This window comes from Periophthalmus magnuspinnatus, chromosome 22, assembly GCF_009829125.3.
Source record: "Periophthalmus magnuspinnatus isolate fPerMag1 chromosome 22, fPerMag1.2.pri, whole genome shotgun sequence".
NCBI lineage: Eukaryota > Metazoa > Chordata > Actinopteri > Gobiiformes > Gobiidae > Periophthalmus > Periophthalmus magnuspinnatus.
Window position 1 is genome coordinate 54,564 of NC_047147.1, and position 15,951 is coordinate 70,514.

Sequence of the window (15,951 nt, forward strand, 5' to 3'; positions counted from 1 at the left end):
ATTTCCCATAGGCACCCTGAAAATTAATGCCTGGAATTTCCCCACTGTGGGACTAATAAAGGCATATCATATTTTATCTTATTTACTGAGGAAGTCTGTTGGATATTCTGTCTTCTCCAAAATACCAGCTGGATACAACTGATTTGTGCAAAAAGAAACACTTTCTATGGCTCTTGAAAGTAGACCGCAGAAGAGAGAAGAGGAGGAGAGAAGAGGAGAGGAGAAGAGAGGAGGGGAGGAGGAGAGGAGGGGAGGAAGAGAGGAGGAGGGGATGGGGAGAGGAGGAGGAGAGGAGGAGGAGAGGAGGAGGAGAGGAGGAGGAGGGGAGGAGACTGGACGATGCGCGGGGTGGGATTGGCCAACCCAGTCACAAGATGATCAGAAGTAAAAAAAAAAATCAACACAGAAGCGTCCGCACCTCCGCACCACAGCCGCTGCAGCTTCAGGAAATACTCTGCAAAAATGGTGAGTTTATGCAAACATTTACGGCTCTGGCACGGGCTGGATTTGGCCCTAGTTTCTGTTGGATAGGGTTAACTTATGTGTGAAAGTTATTGGGTTAATCGCGAAAAAGTAAAGTCTGAAATTGTCTGTTGTTAGCTTGTTAGCCTAGCCTCCCTCTGTCTGGCGCATGCAGTGAGCAGCGTCAGCAAGAGTTGACTTCCGGTTTGCGCTTCAAAGTAAAACCACAATTTACCCTATGAGGAACAGTGATGATGTTTTGTTTTTGTTTTTTTGTTTTGTTTTTGATTGATTTTATTGAATTTAATCACAGTCAAACTGTATTTAAAAATATAAAACACTACTACTTTAAAGAATAGGTGTGTTTTGGCTAGCTGTCACTTCAGATAGCGAGAAGACAGTGTGCAGCAGCCTAGTTTGGATGAGCAGACAAACTCCCGCAACTGTTTACAGTTACAGGTTTGAATTTTTCTTTTACTATGGATTAGACCTGGACAACTGAGGGATTACACAGATATATATATATATATATATATATATATATATATATATATATATATATATATATATATATATATATAATGTTGTATCATAAGAATGGCTTTTGTAATTCTTTTTTTCCCATATTTGGGTCACTTGAGTATATTCAAATATTTGGAAAATGCATGAGAAACATGAGAAGAGATCTAAATGTAATGTAAACATTTCACTAGTGCAGTGGAACAACCTAATAACTTGTGAGTGGTAATTCTCATGGTCTCATGGTGTTTTTGGTCAGGTGATTGACTTAGCAACGCTTGTCACCGTGTTTACAAAGAGGAAAACTTCAACGGAAAGTAAAGGGAAACTTCACTCAACTCAACTCAAATTCTCCCAAAATAATGCCACAAATATCACAAATGACTAATCTGGTTAAGTGTTGCCTTCTGCTGTTTAGTTATTGCAGCACATGTTTTTTTTATTTAAATATTGGGGGATAGGTCTGTTTTATGGTTGGGTTTCAGTTTTATTGTTTATCATCTATATTTAAGCAAAACTACAGCACTTCAAAATGTGTTATGGTAACAGTGCTGCGTACAGGTCCATACCCCACTCTGAAGAGTTTTGGTTGTATTATATGGTAAGTCTAAGCCTGTTTCTTTTTCTCTCTTAAGTGTCACACTTGTTGGATGTGGCAGAGCCGTTTGTGGGAGCGATCGTGAGGCTGCATGTTTAGGCTGTTGTTCACGTAGATAATATGGCACTGTTTAGTTTAGAGCATGAATGCCACTAAAAGTGCCAAAGTTGTAGTGCAGACTATCAATGCCAGTGTTTCAAACCTCTACTGCTGGTGTAGAAACAAAAAATAATAACACAGGGTGTCCATAAAATCTCTTTAGAATTAAAAACATTTATAACACAGGCAATTGATAAGATATATTAATCAGACTTGTTATATTGTACACTGTAATTTCTAAAATATTTTCCCTCATTTAATCCACCTCTACATGAGCTCGATTAGTCCCATGAAGCACATGTAGATGACACTGGGTTTCTTGCCATGTTCACTGTAACAGAGCCTCATCAATGGTTCAGTCTCATCTATATCTTTGGCTTTAGTTCAGTAATGTCCCTTATTTTTGTTAATCCCATAGACCCCAGCCCCTTAGACAGAAATCCAGAAATACAAATTGTGCCTTTTCCTGAGGATTAGACATTTCTTAGGGGTTCATTCCAAAGGTGCCTCTTTAATCAACCAGATGCCTGACATAAAGAAATACAATGTGATTAAAAGCTTTTATAACCACTCAGTACAACAGAGCTAATCTAATTAATATATCTTATCAGTTGCCTTTGTAATACAATTTTAAAACTGTAAATAGACTTTATGGACTCCCTGTAAATCTAACAATGGGGTTACCGTGCCTTTATATTTACATTTCAAACCACAGTGATTATTTTACAGTGTCCATACTTCAGTATTTAATAATAATGGCTTACACTTGTAATGCGTTTTTTCAAAGCCTCTCAAAGCGCTACACTATAGTCATTATTCATTCATTTCCACACTTGGTGATGGTAAGCTACTACTGTAGCCACAGTACCGACTACTGCAGTTTTCTCGTGTTCCTATGGGCTGCTGTCTGTTGTTTCCCCTTCACTGTGATTACCAAACCGAGCAAGTACTAGACCTGTCACGATAACACATTTTGAATCACGATACATCACTACAGAGAAATATCACAATGAACAATCATGGATTAAGATTGAATTAATGCAAAATAATCCCAGTGAACCATTTTAAATTGACCGGTTGATTAAGAGACATGAGCAGCAATAAATAAACAGTAGAATGTACCAATAATTATCCATAAAAGTGACTTATTCACCCCTCCACAGCTCAAATCTTATCATATTGCAACAAAAATGCCCCAAATCTCAGCATTTGTGCAAAGAAAAAGTACACAACATAAATACTGAGCCCCAAACATATATAGTATATATTACAGTGATTATGATGACAGGCCCCAGCCAGTGCTGAGTGCCCACATGACCTAGAGAAAGTGGAACAATTGTCAGAATACTTTTGAATGAAAGTTTCAAATTACCATCTTGAAATCTCTGCTGGTCTAACATTAACATCTGAAAATCATTTGAGGTGTGAGTTCATTGATTTAAAAATCTTTTATTTTATTTTTAACCGTCTCTGCGTCACTTCCGTTCTCTCCTTTGCGCGTTGACGTAAGCTTTGTGCTGTCTGTCGCTCATTGCACGATTTCATAACGATCATCGCTTCTTCCTGTTCTCTCTCTTCTTGGCATTCGGCTGCGTGTCTTGACAGCTTCGGCGTGTATAATTCGAGTAGAATTTTTTGTATGCACTTTTCTTGTATTTGTGGCGTTTTAGGACACGTTTGTGCTGTTTCCGTGTCGCTGCCTTGGTCCTGTGCCTGTGATGCTTTGTGCACGCTGCATTAAACAAACCTGTGGCTTATCTCGGGGCGTCTTTTGCTCTTCATTTACCCGTGTTTCCTGTTTTGTTTTTTTTCGGGTCTTTGCCATCTGCTGTGAACACAATATAATAGAGATTTGGGTGTTCTCCAAATATGGCACAGGACAATAAAAACCTAAGGAGGAAGTTTGCTATTGTGCTCATAGAAATCTGCACATAGACTGATTTATTGTCTCATAATCTATTATCATATCGTTCAGAAGTGGGACTTGGCTACTAACAGTATAACACCTCTAACTAGACGTGTCATGGTTTGATATATCGCTGAAGTAAATAAAGACAATAAATGATAATATTGAAACTCATTTAAATAATGTGCTGCAATCAGTGGTGGAACATAACAAAGTAAAAGTAGAATAAAACAATAAAAGTATTGTACTTAAGTATAAATGTTCGGAATTTGTACTTTACTTAAGTACATTTTAAACAGAATATGTACTTTCTACTCTACAACATTTTTGAACTGGGCTGAAAAGTAAGTGTTTTTTATGATTGTGTGAGACCTGCTGAAAAGGCTGAGGGTTTATTTTTAACAAGTTCAGAATTTGAGCAAAATTCAGCTCAAATCTTAATCAAAATCACGTTTGAAGCTTTATAAGACCTAAAATTCTATTTTTACATTTTACTCTATAAGTATATTTTTAAACTAGTACTTCAAAACTTTTAGTAGATTTTTTTCATGTGATACTTTTACCTGAGTATTTTTATGCTCCGGTATCTGTACTTTTACTTAAGTAACAAAACTGAGTACTTCTTCCACCGCTGGCTGCAATAAAAAAAAACAAAAAACAGCAGAATGAAACACTTTGTTTGCATCTGTAATGAGTCAGACAAGTTATTTACGCAACCTTTTACACCTTAAATCTTATAATATGGACAAAAAATTTCCTAGTAGTGCTAGGCCTCAGCTGGAGGAGTAGCAGCTCTACGCCACTCTATCTGCCATCTTGTCCTTTCGGTCATTACCCAAAGCTCATGACCATAGATGAGAGTAGGGACAAAACCAGGACGAAACCAGGTTTAGTCCTCCTCCCCTCCTCGTTCTTCACATCAGCGACCTCATCACTGCAGACGCTCCTCTGATATACCTGTCAATCACACATCCTCCCCTCACTCGAGAACAACACTCCGAGAAGTCAAAATATAATATAATATTCAAAAATATAATATTATAAATGTTTAATGCTTTATTTCCTGTTTCAATCTTTAAAGACATATTTAGTTTTCAGTCTGTTTCTGAAGTGTAGACGTTTCCTCATGTGTAACTGTATTTCTAAAGCACAGTAAAACCTAATGGAGGAAACAGAGGTGCTCTCAATAGTTAATGTCCTGGTCGACATCGTTTCCGTCATGACAAAGTTAATGTGTAAAGCGCTCTTGCTGACTCGACCGTTATAATGGCTCATACGTGTCCTTTGTTCTCGTTGAATAAAACAATAACATGTTAATAATAAATTATGTGAACTTGCCAGGACCCTAAAGATGTGGACAAAAAAGGAGGTATATTTTGTGGTACTTATGGAGTTTTTGGGCTCAAACTGCACAGTGTTATTTAAAAGAAATTGTGTGTGTGGTGTTTACGCGGCGTTTTTACACTTCAATATAATGTGCAACCATAGTCTGTATATATAAATGGACATAGCTAGGATTCCAAACAGGAAGGTATCATGGACGCACTTCCAGCTCCATCAATACTGGCTCCAATTCACTTTACATATAAAATCTGTGTCTCTCTCTCTGTAACTGCTGCTGTCAAACTCGTCATTTTGGTCTTAAATGTTCACATTAACCCGCTCTACATGATCCTGGGGTTTTTATTTCACTATTGTGTGTAAATCAAGATATGAACATTAATAACAGGCAAATTAGGCGCCTTCTTTTCCTCACTCCAGTGGTGCAGGCGGGAAGGGGTGTTACCTTCAACAGCGTCAGTCCAGGTTGGCTCTTTGGTTGCTATAAAACTCACGGTCAGAATTCCAAATATGGAAGTCAGCTACAAATTAGCTGCTATAACTGCTAGCCTTGACAAACTTCATTTGGAGCCGAACGGTGTGGGTGACGTCACACTCACTTAGTCCACTTCTTTACACAGTCTATGTGTGCAACTCCATATGAAAATATTTTAAGTTTGCAGACTGATTGGATCCAGTGTCCAGTATTCTGTAAATAAGCACATTTCACATCACAAGTTTTCTTCATCAAATTCTAATTGAGGCAGTACTTAAATGTTCTATTTCCATGTGTCTTATATGTGTGTAATCCCTCCGTGTCCAGGTGTGTGTGTATACACTAGTCTATGTGTCTTATATTTGTGAAAGATACAGAGAGACATCATTATAAACATATTCAGGAAAGGTTCATTTCTGTCCTGGGAGTGTGACTTTTTTAGTATCAATACCTGCTCAAACGAGTGTGTTGATACTAGTTTTAGCATTGATTATCACATTTTTGTCACTTTTGACAAACCTGGCCTGTACCATATCCTGATGCTGAAAATGTGTTTTGTTTCTCCTCAGAGTGAATCGCTGGTGGTGTGTCAGGTCGACCAGGACTTGGTGAAAAAACTGAATGATTTTCGTTTCCGCAAAGAGACAACAAATGCTGCCATCATCAGTGAGTAATAATAACAGTACTAAGTGTTGTAGTCAAGACCCATGGACCTATTCAAATAATGGAGGGTTCTTCTGGACTAGTGGCCATTGGTATTACAATGAAAAGTCCTCCCTGTCCAGAAAGGATTTTTCTCATAGAGCGAAATGTAATACGGGGGCTGACAGGGGCTGACAGGGGCTGACGGGGGCTGACGGGGGCTGACGGGGGCTGACGGGGGCTGACGGGGGCTGACGGGGGCTGACGGGGGCTGACGGGGCCCCTACAACTTTCACAAAGGTCCAGTTTTGTGGTGATTTTCAGATCATAAACTTTTTCTCAGCTCAATTCATCCGTCTTAAAAACGCTTTTTAATCATTAGCTTCAGCTACACTCTGTCCACTCTAGCTAAGCTCAAGCTCTCATTAGTTCAAGCAGTCACATGGTACGATGTGTGAGCGATATGAACGAGTCCAACTGTCCTGAACAAGCTGCAGGTTTAGAGCATGGTTCAGAAAGTCCTGAAGCACAAACATTACCATTTATTATTTATGTATTATTCTCCTGCCTCCTTCGTCGCTGCTCCGCTCGCTCTCGTTGCGTAGAGTCTCATGAGGGGTTAAGGCAGGACCGGATGTACGTAGCCGCCAAATGCTAAAGTAGCGACATGCGCCATTGAGCACGGCCCATTAACTTCAATGGGCGGCCGTGTTTAGGCCCCTGGCACTAATCGAGACCAAGACCTGACCACAGGGACCTGAGACCGAGACAAGAACAAGACCTGTTCAAGATCACAGGAACCGAGACAAGACCAAGACCACGGGCCATCAAGACCAAAAACGAGATAATTTTGACACATGTATATCACTGTTTTAAGTCTATCTCCATATCTCTCTTCCATCTGATTAATGCTTCAAAGCCAAACTGCATTGCACTGAACCACTCCTTTTTGGAACCTCACCCACTGTTTGAGAACTCCATTTTTAAACATCTTTCAGTGGCACTTTACAGAAAATTGTTTCAAAAATGAGGAGGGTATTTTAAGTATTTTTTTCACATTCATAACTGGAGTTACATTATCTTACTGTATATGGTGGTAAATGTGTGGAGGTTGGAAAATATCACTGCTCATCAAGTATGTGTATATGGTCTATATACAGTCTATGTTTACCAAAACAGATTCAAGTTCCTTTGACTTCCTGTTCAGAACCACAGAAGAGAAATGCCAGTCATCTAAGGGCATTTCAGAGCAACAAGCAGATGTTCATTTCAGTTTCATTTTTAACTTAGTGAAACATGTGACATTTTTATAATCCTACATGTACCACACCCGGAGTATGAACGTTTTAATAATAATTGCAAGCAAATACAGAGCAGTGGGAGATGGGAGTCAGTGAAAAGTTTCTGACCAGTCGAGCGTCAAATGCAGAATGAAACAGACCTTACCTTCTACAGCCTCGACCCAGATTGGCTCTTTGGTTGCTATGATACTCGCAGTCAGACTACCTATCATGCAACGTGACTCCAAATTGGCCCCTATAAGTGCTAGCCTCGATGAGCTTCATTTGGAGTGTGGGGGATGTCACACTCACTCAGTCACTTCTTTATACAGTCTGTGGTTATCACATGTATACAATACCTTCATGATGAGAGAATATAGTTATAAGATGGTATAAAACCTCACAAAAGTTGATTTTACATAATACTTCCCTTTTAACTTTTTCAGTGAAAATTGACAAAGACAAGCAGCAGGTTGTTTTGGAGGAGGAGTACGAGGTACGACATTGTTTTTCTTAAATATGTCAGATGTTCAGGAATTGGAATGAAATTTAAGTAAATATTTAGTATTTTTGTTGATAATTAAACCCCAACTTTTTTATTTTTAAGGATATTTCACCAGAGGACCTGAAGGACGAGCTACCCGAGAGACAACCCAGATATCCTTTATACTTAAATATATTACTACTACTACCACTACAACCACCACTACTACTATTACTGCCACTACTGCCATTGCAGCCACCAGAACCTTTACTACTACTCCTATTACTTTTACTTCTACTAATACTACTACTACTACTAGGATTACTGCTACTTCTATTACTTCTACTACTTTTACGACTACCACTACAATCATTGCTACAACCACTACTACTATTACTACCACTACTGCCACCACAACCACCAGAATCTTTACTATTACCACTTCCACTACCACTACTACTACTACTACTATTGCTAGTACATATCCCTTTCCTTAGCCCTGAATACATTCATTGTCTACAGTTACAAGTATGAACATGAGGACAAGCGTGTTTCTTACCCTCTGTGTTTCATTTTCTCCAGTCCAGTTGGTGAGTTCAGTTTTTAAATTTTCATCACCATTTTAGATCAAATATATATAAAGTTTATATAAATAAAGTTTCTGTGTGCTGTAGGATGCAAACCTGAGCAGCAGATGATGTATGCTGGAAGCAAAAATGAGTTGGTGAGAGCGGGGAAACTGACCAAGGCAAGTGCTTAAAGAGTAACCTTTCCTGAAATGTTCCAGGGTATGGCATTCAAAAAAGACCTTGAAAAACATGCATTCTTATTGTAACTCCTGGTGGTGGCATCTATTTGTCTCCATGGAGGTAAGATATGGTTAATGCCCTACAGTAGAACATTCCAGAAAAAGCAATAACACCCCCCACCCCACCCACACCAGAAAAGTTACACACTGTACCTTTAAGACAGTTCTATACACTGGTTTTAAATTTATTTTGTGGTCTTAACATAGACTGTATAAAGAAGTGGACTAAGTGAGTGTGACGTCACCCACAGCATTCAGGTCATCAAGGCGAACCATTATAGGGGAGAATTTGGAGCAGAGTTCCATATTTGGAATTCTCAGTGTGAGTATCATAGTAACTAAAGAGCCAGTCTTGAGCGAGACTGTAGAACAGGGGTGTTCATTATGTCGATCGCGATCTACCAGTCGATCGTGAAGGCATTTTGGGTAGATCACGTCCTGTCATCCATCCAGTCACATGACTAACATACAGGACAACAGTCAGATTACACCTGACCCTAGGTCACATCACGGGCGCTGCACACGCATAAACAAGCACGAGTTATCTTAACCCTATAGCGTCGGATCCTATCGTCGCCGATAGAGGGCGGTTGCGGACTTACCAGCAGCGTAACTTCGTGCCCAGTCGTGCTCTCATGTAAATTCAAACGGCGTCTCAAAGTGGAGACATGGGGCTGTCTAAATATTTTACCATCATTACTGTAATCTGCCTCTGTTGTCCTGAAGGTGACGAATGAGAGCGCGGGGGCTGCGGGGATTTTCCCAGTCATTTATTCGATGCGTAAAAGAAAAAAATACAGAAGGATGGGTAAAATAGAAGTAGTTGTGTGAAAAAATGCAGTAAATTCTGATACTTCGTTTAACATGATTTTATGGCTATAAAAAAAAAAGACAAAACCCTAATCAACATGATTAGCTCTGTTATCGCTTTCAAAGGAAAAATGCAATTTTACTCCTGACTGGCTGTCAGAAGCTACTGGCCAAACTATGCATCCATCACTGATTCCATTCAGTGTCATCAGAGCAGTAATCATCATTCAAGTAATTATGAACATGTAGGAAGTTCAATTGTGTTGTGCAGTATTATCTCATGACGTTGTGCATCAAAATGCACTGTACATGTAAGAATTCATAATACATTTACAAATAAATATATGTTTAACATTTTTGTATTAGGTGGTAGATCTTTCAGACACAATCATTTTAAAAGTAGCTCACATACTGAAAAAGTCTGAGCACCCCTGCTGTAGAAGGTAACGCCCCTTCTCGCTCGCACCACTGCTTTAGCAGGGAGCGGATGCTTAGCAACGCTGTCAATCAAACCTGTTGCGAACGCTAGTGGGAGCGACCTCAGGGAAAGAAGGCGCCTGATTTTACCTGTTATTAATGTTCATATGTTGAGCTAAGGACAAAATAGCGAAATAAAACTGCAGATCATGTAGAACGGGTTAATACGAACATTTAAGACCAAAATGACGACTCTGGCTCTAATTCACTTTACATTGGAAATCTGTGTCCCCTCTCTCTGTAACTGCTGCTATCAGAGTCGATGGAGCTGGAAATGCGCCCATGATCATTTTCTGATTGGAACGCAGAATCTAGCGCATTCGCTATGTCCATTTTTATATAAAGTCCATGGGCCTTAACATTTAACAAACTTGAATGTGATTTAATATGTAATTTTCTGCTATTGTTGTTTCAGGTGTTTGAGATCAGAAACACAGAGGACCTGACGGAGGAGTGGCTTCGGAGTAAACTGGGATTTTTCCGTTAATTTTTTCTGTTTTGGAAATTTGAAATCCTCCACCAGACCTGCTCTCAATAGAGTTACAGTCAAATTCACACTTAGGCCCCTGTGGTCCATTTCAAACCACATTTGAAGCAGTGGTTTGGGTGAGGTTATTGTGCCAATTTGGGAGTTTAAATGAAAAGAATGACTAAGAATATTAAAACAACATATTTTCAAGCTGCTGGATAAGCAGTTAATTTTTAGTATAAAACAAGTACTAAATGATTTGAACTTGGACTTAACTAAACCAGAGACTTTTATTACTACTACTACTACTACTACTACTAGCTCAGTCCCTGTTATCTTGGCCTATATGTCATCAGAGGCATAATACTCCCTAAAACATAACTAAATTATTTGAACTTGGGCTTAATTAAACCGGAGACTAAACCTCGATCAAACTAAAGTAGTTCTAAAGCAAACATAAAACAGGACCAAACCAGGGACTAGATCCAAACTGTCAAATCAAATGCATTTTAGAACATGTTTATCACCATAACGATAATTAGAAGACACATCTTTATTTGAATATATTTGTTTAAGTTTTAGACAGAGGTACTTTTGCTCTATTGGCAGAATATTGAGACTGTTTGAAGATTTTAATATTGAGTTTATGTTTAGAGTTCAAAATAACATTACAATATTCTCTGTTAGATGTATTGCCCATTCACCCCTCCACAGTCTTCCTCTTACCTGGGGTCAGGTTGGGGGGGGCAGCAGTCTAAGCAGGGACTCCCAGACTACCCTCACCCCAGACACTTCCTCAGCTGTTCCGGCTTTCCCGGGCCAGCTGAGAGACGTGGTGGTGGTAGTAGTCGTAGTAGTACTAGACGTATCGCCCACCTCAAAATGGAGCCTAACAGAGATTTTGGGCCAACTGTAATGAATATTTCACTCTCGAGTAACTGTCATACTAACCTAACCTTAATACTGCTCATGTTGAGATGTGCCCATAGGCTGGAGACGCACCAATCCTACACTGGTATCTGATATCGCCTTCCAAATATCGGTTCGGTCGATATCCTGGTTGGATATATAAAATGATGTAATAAGTGTTTGAATTTGTATTTCATTGTTTTTGTATTGCTCAGTTGTTGCTTGAGGGGATAACAAACAGCTACATAACACATTTGGATTGGTTTAGTCTTGTTTTATTTTAGTTCAATATAAAGAAACGCTGTCTGGTATCAGTTGATATCAGGCAGATACTTAAAGCTATAATATCGAAATCGATTTTGGAACTTAAAAAGCTGGATCGGTGCGTCCCTAGCATAGACTTAAACTAAAGCTACCACTTTTCAACTGTTTATTTTTCCTGGGATCCAGAACACACATTTCTTCAATACAAAAATGTGAGTCTGGTAAATCTCCCTGTTTTCAAACGGGTGTGATTAGAATTTATTTGAAAATCACAGGTGACCAATGAGCGTCATTTCACTGAAAAAAAATTAATCTGATTGGACGATCAGATGATTTAACCGGGCTTGAGACGCAGCAGAGGAAGTGGGGACCAGACTCATATCAATCTGGATTCTGGATTTGCTGGGCAACTATTTATCTAAATTACTGTATAAAATGTCACCATTTGGGGCCTAAAACTGAAGATCCTATTTGAAGCAGGTTTGTGTTTGTGATGCCGTCTTTCCATGTGCCAGTGTGTGACTAACTCCTGTCTCTCAGTGATGTGGAGACGAGACTCTCCTCTGCTCTCTCACATTATGTTTCAATCAGATCATTATTGCATAGATTACACCATTTTAAACCATTTATATATTAGTTTTGTTCACTTATTATTTGTACGTTTGGGAACCTTTTTCTAAACTTAATTTTTCCAAACAATCCTTGTTTTATTTGAATGAACTAGTTAAATATCTACTGAAATTAAATGCATTTTAATTAGAATATTAACTTGGTCTGGTTTGCTGTAATGATTAAGGGGTCCAAAAACAAGGTGTAGGTTGAATTGTTGCTATAGGACAATTAGCTGTGACAATGTTTAGCTTGAATCTACCTCCTTTTAAAATATGCCATGAAATATGGACATTATATGGAAACATTTCGGACAGTTAAACCTTCTATCTGAAGAGCATGTATACAGTCTATGGCATGTACTAAAATTCAAGTCAGATTACGCCTTTTCACAAAAATATGAAGTTGTCATAATATTCTTAGACCCCGTAACATTTGAACTACCAGTGCCGTCACTAGGTAAAGCTGAAACTTAAACAAGGACTTGACCAGAACTAAACCAGAGCTAAACCAGGTTTAATGTAGGGTCTAAACCGGGACTTACCTGGGACTAAACTGAGTCTAGCACAATATAAAATCATGGATTTAATAATAGATTCAACAATAGACAAACTAGGAATTAAACCAGAACTAAATCAGGTCTTAAGCAGGGACTAAACCAGATTTAATGTAGGGACTAACCCAAAAATAGACCCAGGACCAAATGAGATCTTAGTAGGAGGTCTATGCAGGAGTATGTCTTACAGAATATAAAACCATTTATCAATGGATTCAATTATAGACAAATAAAGGACTAAACCAGGACAGTCTTATAAAGGGATTAAACAGTGACAGTTCTGGTAGCTCCTGTGTAAATTGGATCCTTTTTACCTACAGGTGCTGAAACTGCCCTAGATTCTCTCAGTATCTTCCATAGAAATCTGAACTTTTATGTTTAAAAAATACAAATATTTGATGAATTATTTATGTTTTCACTTGAAACTCCTCAGAAAGTCAAACATTCCAAACAAACCTCAGTCATTTCTCAACCAGGGATTATATTTTGTTTAATTCAGGGCAGTTACTGTGTCAATATATTTGGGAGATTGTTAGCTAGTTTAGCATTATTAGCATTATAGCTTTTTAATATTATTAGTGTGTATGTATGTTTATTAAAAAGTCCGTTTTAACTTTCAGAACCACTGTCCATTTTTCCCCTCATAGCTTTGGCAACATAATGTTATTCTGGACAAAACTGTACAAAAAGTAGTTACTGAGGACTAAAACTAGCAAAACATGTTGATAGGCTACAAATAAAATATAGACAAACATTAACGTAAAGTATTCATGGGGTTCAAACTATAATATTTTGATTTGAATTGCTTATTTGCTATGGCAACAGAGGATGGTTGGCATAGCTTGAAACCCATGAATTAAACCCATAAATGTCTTCTTACATTTGATTTGTACATTTTTGTTTAAGGCCAAATTGACAATGTAATCTAACAATATGCGAACAAAAGCTTTGTTAAGAGACTTGACTCTTTTTTTCTTTTTCTTTTTTTTATAGATTTTCTGTGTTGTCCGTGTCAGATTGCAATCTATCATAACAAGCACAGTATTGCTAACGGTCTGCGTTGGTTCAGTTCATGTTACGCACAATCGCCTTTGTCAATCACTGAAAATGGATTGGGAAGTTTAAGAAATGGGTTTGTACTTTGGACCATGTTTTTGATCAGGGATTGGTTATGTATGGCTTAGCATGGGTTATTGTCATAGACTGTATATATAAATGGACATAGCTAACCTGTTAACTCCTGTCTTCTGAATACGAAATGATCGTTTCCGGCTCCATCGACTCCAATTCACTTTACATTGAAAAACTGTGTCTCCTCTCTCTGTAACTGCCGATGTCAGACTCGTCACTTTGGTCTTAAATGTTTGTATTAACCCGCTTTACATGATCCTGGGTTTTTTATTAATAACAGACAAATCAGGCGTCTTCTTTCCCCGAGGACACTTGCGCTTGTGTTAGCAACAGGTTTGATTGACAGGGTTGCTAAAAAAAAAAAAAGGGGTGTTACCTTCATCAGCCTCGCTCTGGATTGGCTCTTTGGTTGCTATGATATTCACGGTCGGAATTCCAAATATGGAATTCCGCTCCAAATTGTCTCCTATAACTGCTAACCTCGATGAGCTTCATTTGACTGGAGACGGACACCGTGGATGATGTCACACTCACTCAGTCCACTTCTTTATACAGTCTGTGGTTATTGTGCATATATCCAAGTACGTTTGTAGTGGTGGACCGGTGCAGTTCCTTGTAAAATTTCACAATGGAAGTATGTGGTCCAAATAAGCAGCTTATGATAGTTTATTTTGACTGAATTCTATTGATCAATGTAATAACTCTAGAAATAGCAGTACTAGCAGACCTCTTATTATTGTCACTTGTTTCACTCCTGTCTTCAAATTTATACAGAACTTTTCCACTTTATTTGTGATTTTAAATTGAATATGTTACTTACTGTGGCCTGGAAAACGAGTCAGTTTAACTGAAGATGGAATAGAGGGAATACATGTAAACTCCATATGTTCTAGACGGCTTTGGGATATGACAAAACCTGCACTATGAGCAAATATAAATTAATTTGGGAGCCATACTTTGGTAGTTCTGTGGATGCAAAAGCGTTTTTCCTACTGTAATAAACTTATGTTGTCATGTTTTTCACTTTGCAGCTTACTGTAATGCATTTGATTGTTCTATCCATAAAAGTGTAGTTGTTTTCATTCTTTTTAATACAAGAAAAACTGTAACAGCTGTCATTTGGCACCAGTGGAACCTATTTGTACTTTTCCATACATTCTGAAGTGTCTCTTGTCCCTGTTGTCCAAATAAATGACTGTTGTTCATAATAAGACTTAACACATTCATTTGAGCAAGCTAAAGGGCTGTCTTGCCCAAGAACATAATGTCAGTACCTTACCTAATGTATTAGTGGGCTTATGTATCCACTATAACAGTAACTTACTGTTATATGTGTTTTTGTTGTTGGTTAAAAGTCCAACAATAAAAACATATCTAATGGTTATTTAAACTCCAAAAATTCTATAGTCAAATCAAAATATTGACAGGCTATTTTAGTACAAGTAACATGGATATAGTGTATGCTTGTCTAACTACTTATTTCATAAAAAATTCTACAACTATAGGCCTATTATAGGTATTATACTGCACAAACAACAGCAGTGGAAGAAGTACTTAGTTTTGTTACCTCAGTAAAAGTATAGATACCAGAGCAATGAAATACTTAAGTAAAAGTATCGCAAAAACTATATATACTTAAGTAAAAGTGTACCACTTTAAAAATGTACTTCAAGAATAATAAAAAGATTTTGAAATCTAATAAAGTCTCAAATGTAGTGATTTTGTGTTGAATTTAGTTCAGCAGAAACATCTGAATCAAACGATGATAAGAAATGCTCAGTCTTGTTCAAATATGTAGTGGAGTAGAAAGTACAGATACTGCTCTCAAATGTAGTAAAGTAAAAGTAAAAAATATCCACTATTTAGTACAGATACTTCAGATGTTACTTAAGTACAGTACTTTATAATGTTTCTCTTCCACCACTGACCAGGTACAATATTTATGTTACATGCATTTATGTAACTTCTTCTCCCAAACCTCTGAGTCTGCATTAACTCCCTGAGGAAACCAGCTCTTATATACTTTTATACTTGTTAAACTCTGCTGGACTGACTGAAACTGGTGCATTGTGGCTGCAAAAAGTTTCCAGAAGATGGCAGTAAAAGCGCAAA

The 15,951-nt window shown here is 38.0% G+C and overlaps 1 protein-coding gene across 1 annotated transcript; it reads left to right on the top strand.

The window, feature by feature from the left end:
• The first annotated feature begins 386 nt into the window (after positions 1–386).
• On the top strand, positions 387–10,832 carry gmfb (glia maturation factor, beta). Its single transcript, XM_033988895.2, has 7 exons — positions 387–465; positions 5,970–6,066; positions 7,769–7,818; positions 7,930–7,979; positions 8,314–8,396; positions 8,481–8,554; positions 10,317–10,832. The coding sequence occupies exons 1-7, from the start codon at positions 463–465 to the stop codon at positions 10,386–10,388; spliced, it is 429 nt and encodes a 142-aa protein (XP_033844786.1). The 5' UTR covers positions 387–462; the 3' UTR covers positions 10,389–10,832.
• Positions 10,833–15,951: the final 5,119 nt, after the last annotated feature.

Excerpts from the sequence above, each read along its gene's own strand:
- gmfb (XM_033988895.2), top strand. Across the intron at positions 6,067-7,768 it reads AACAAATGCTGCCATCATCA|TGAAAATTGACAAAGACAAG; the intron begins GTGAGTAATAAT and ends TAACTTTTTCAG. Across the intron at positions 7,980-8,313 it reads CTACCCGAGAGACAACCCAG|ATTCATTGTCTACAGTTACA; the intron begins ATATCCTTTATA and ends AGCCCTGAATAC.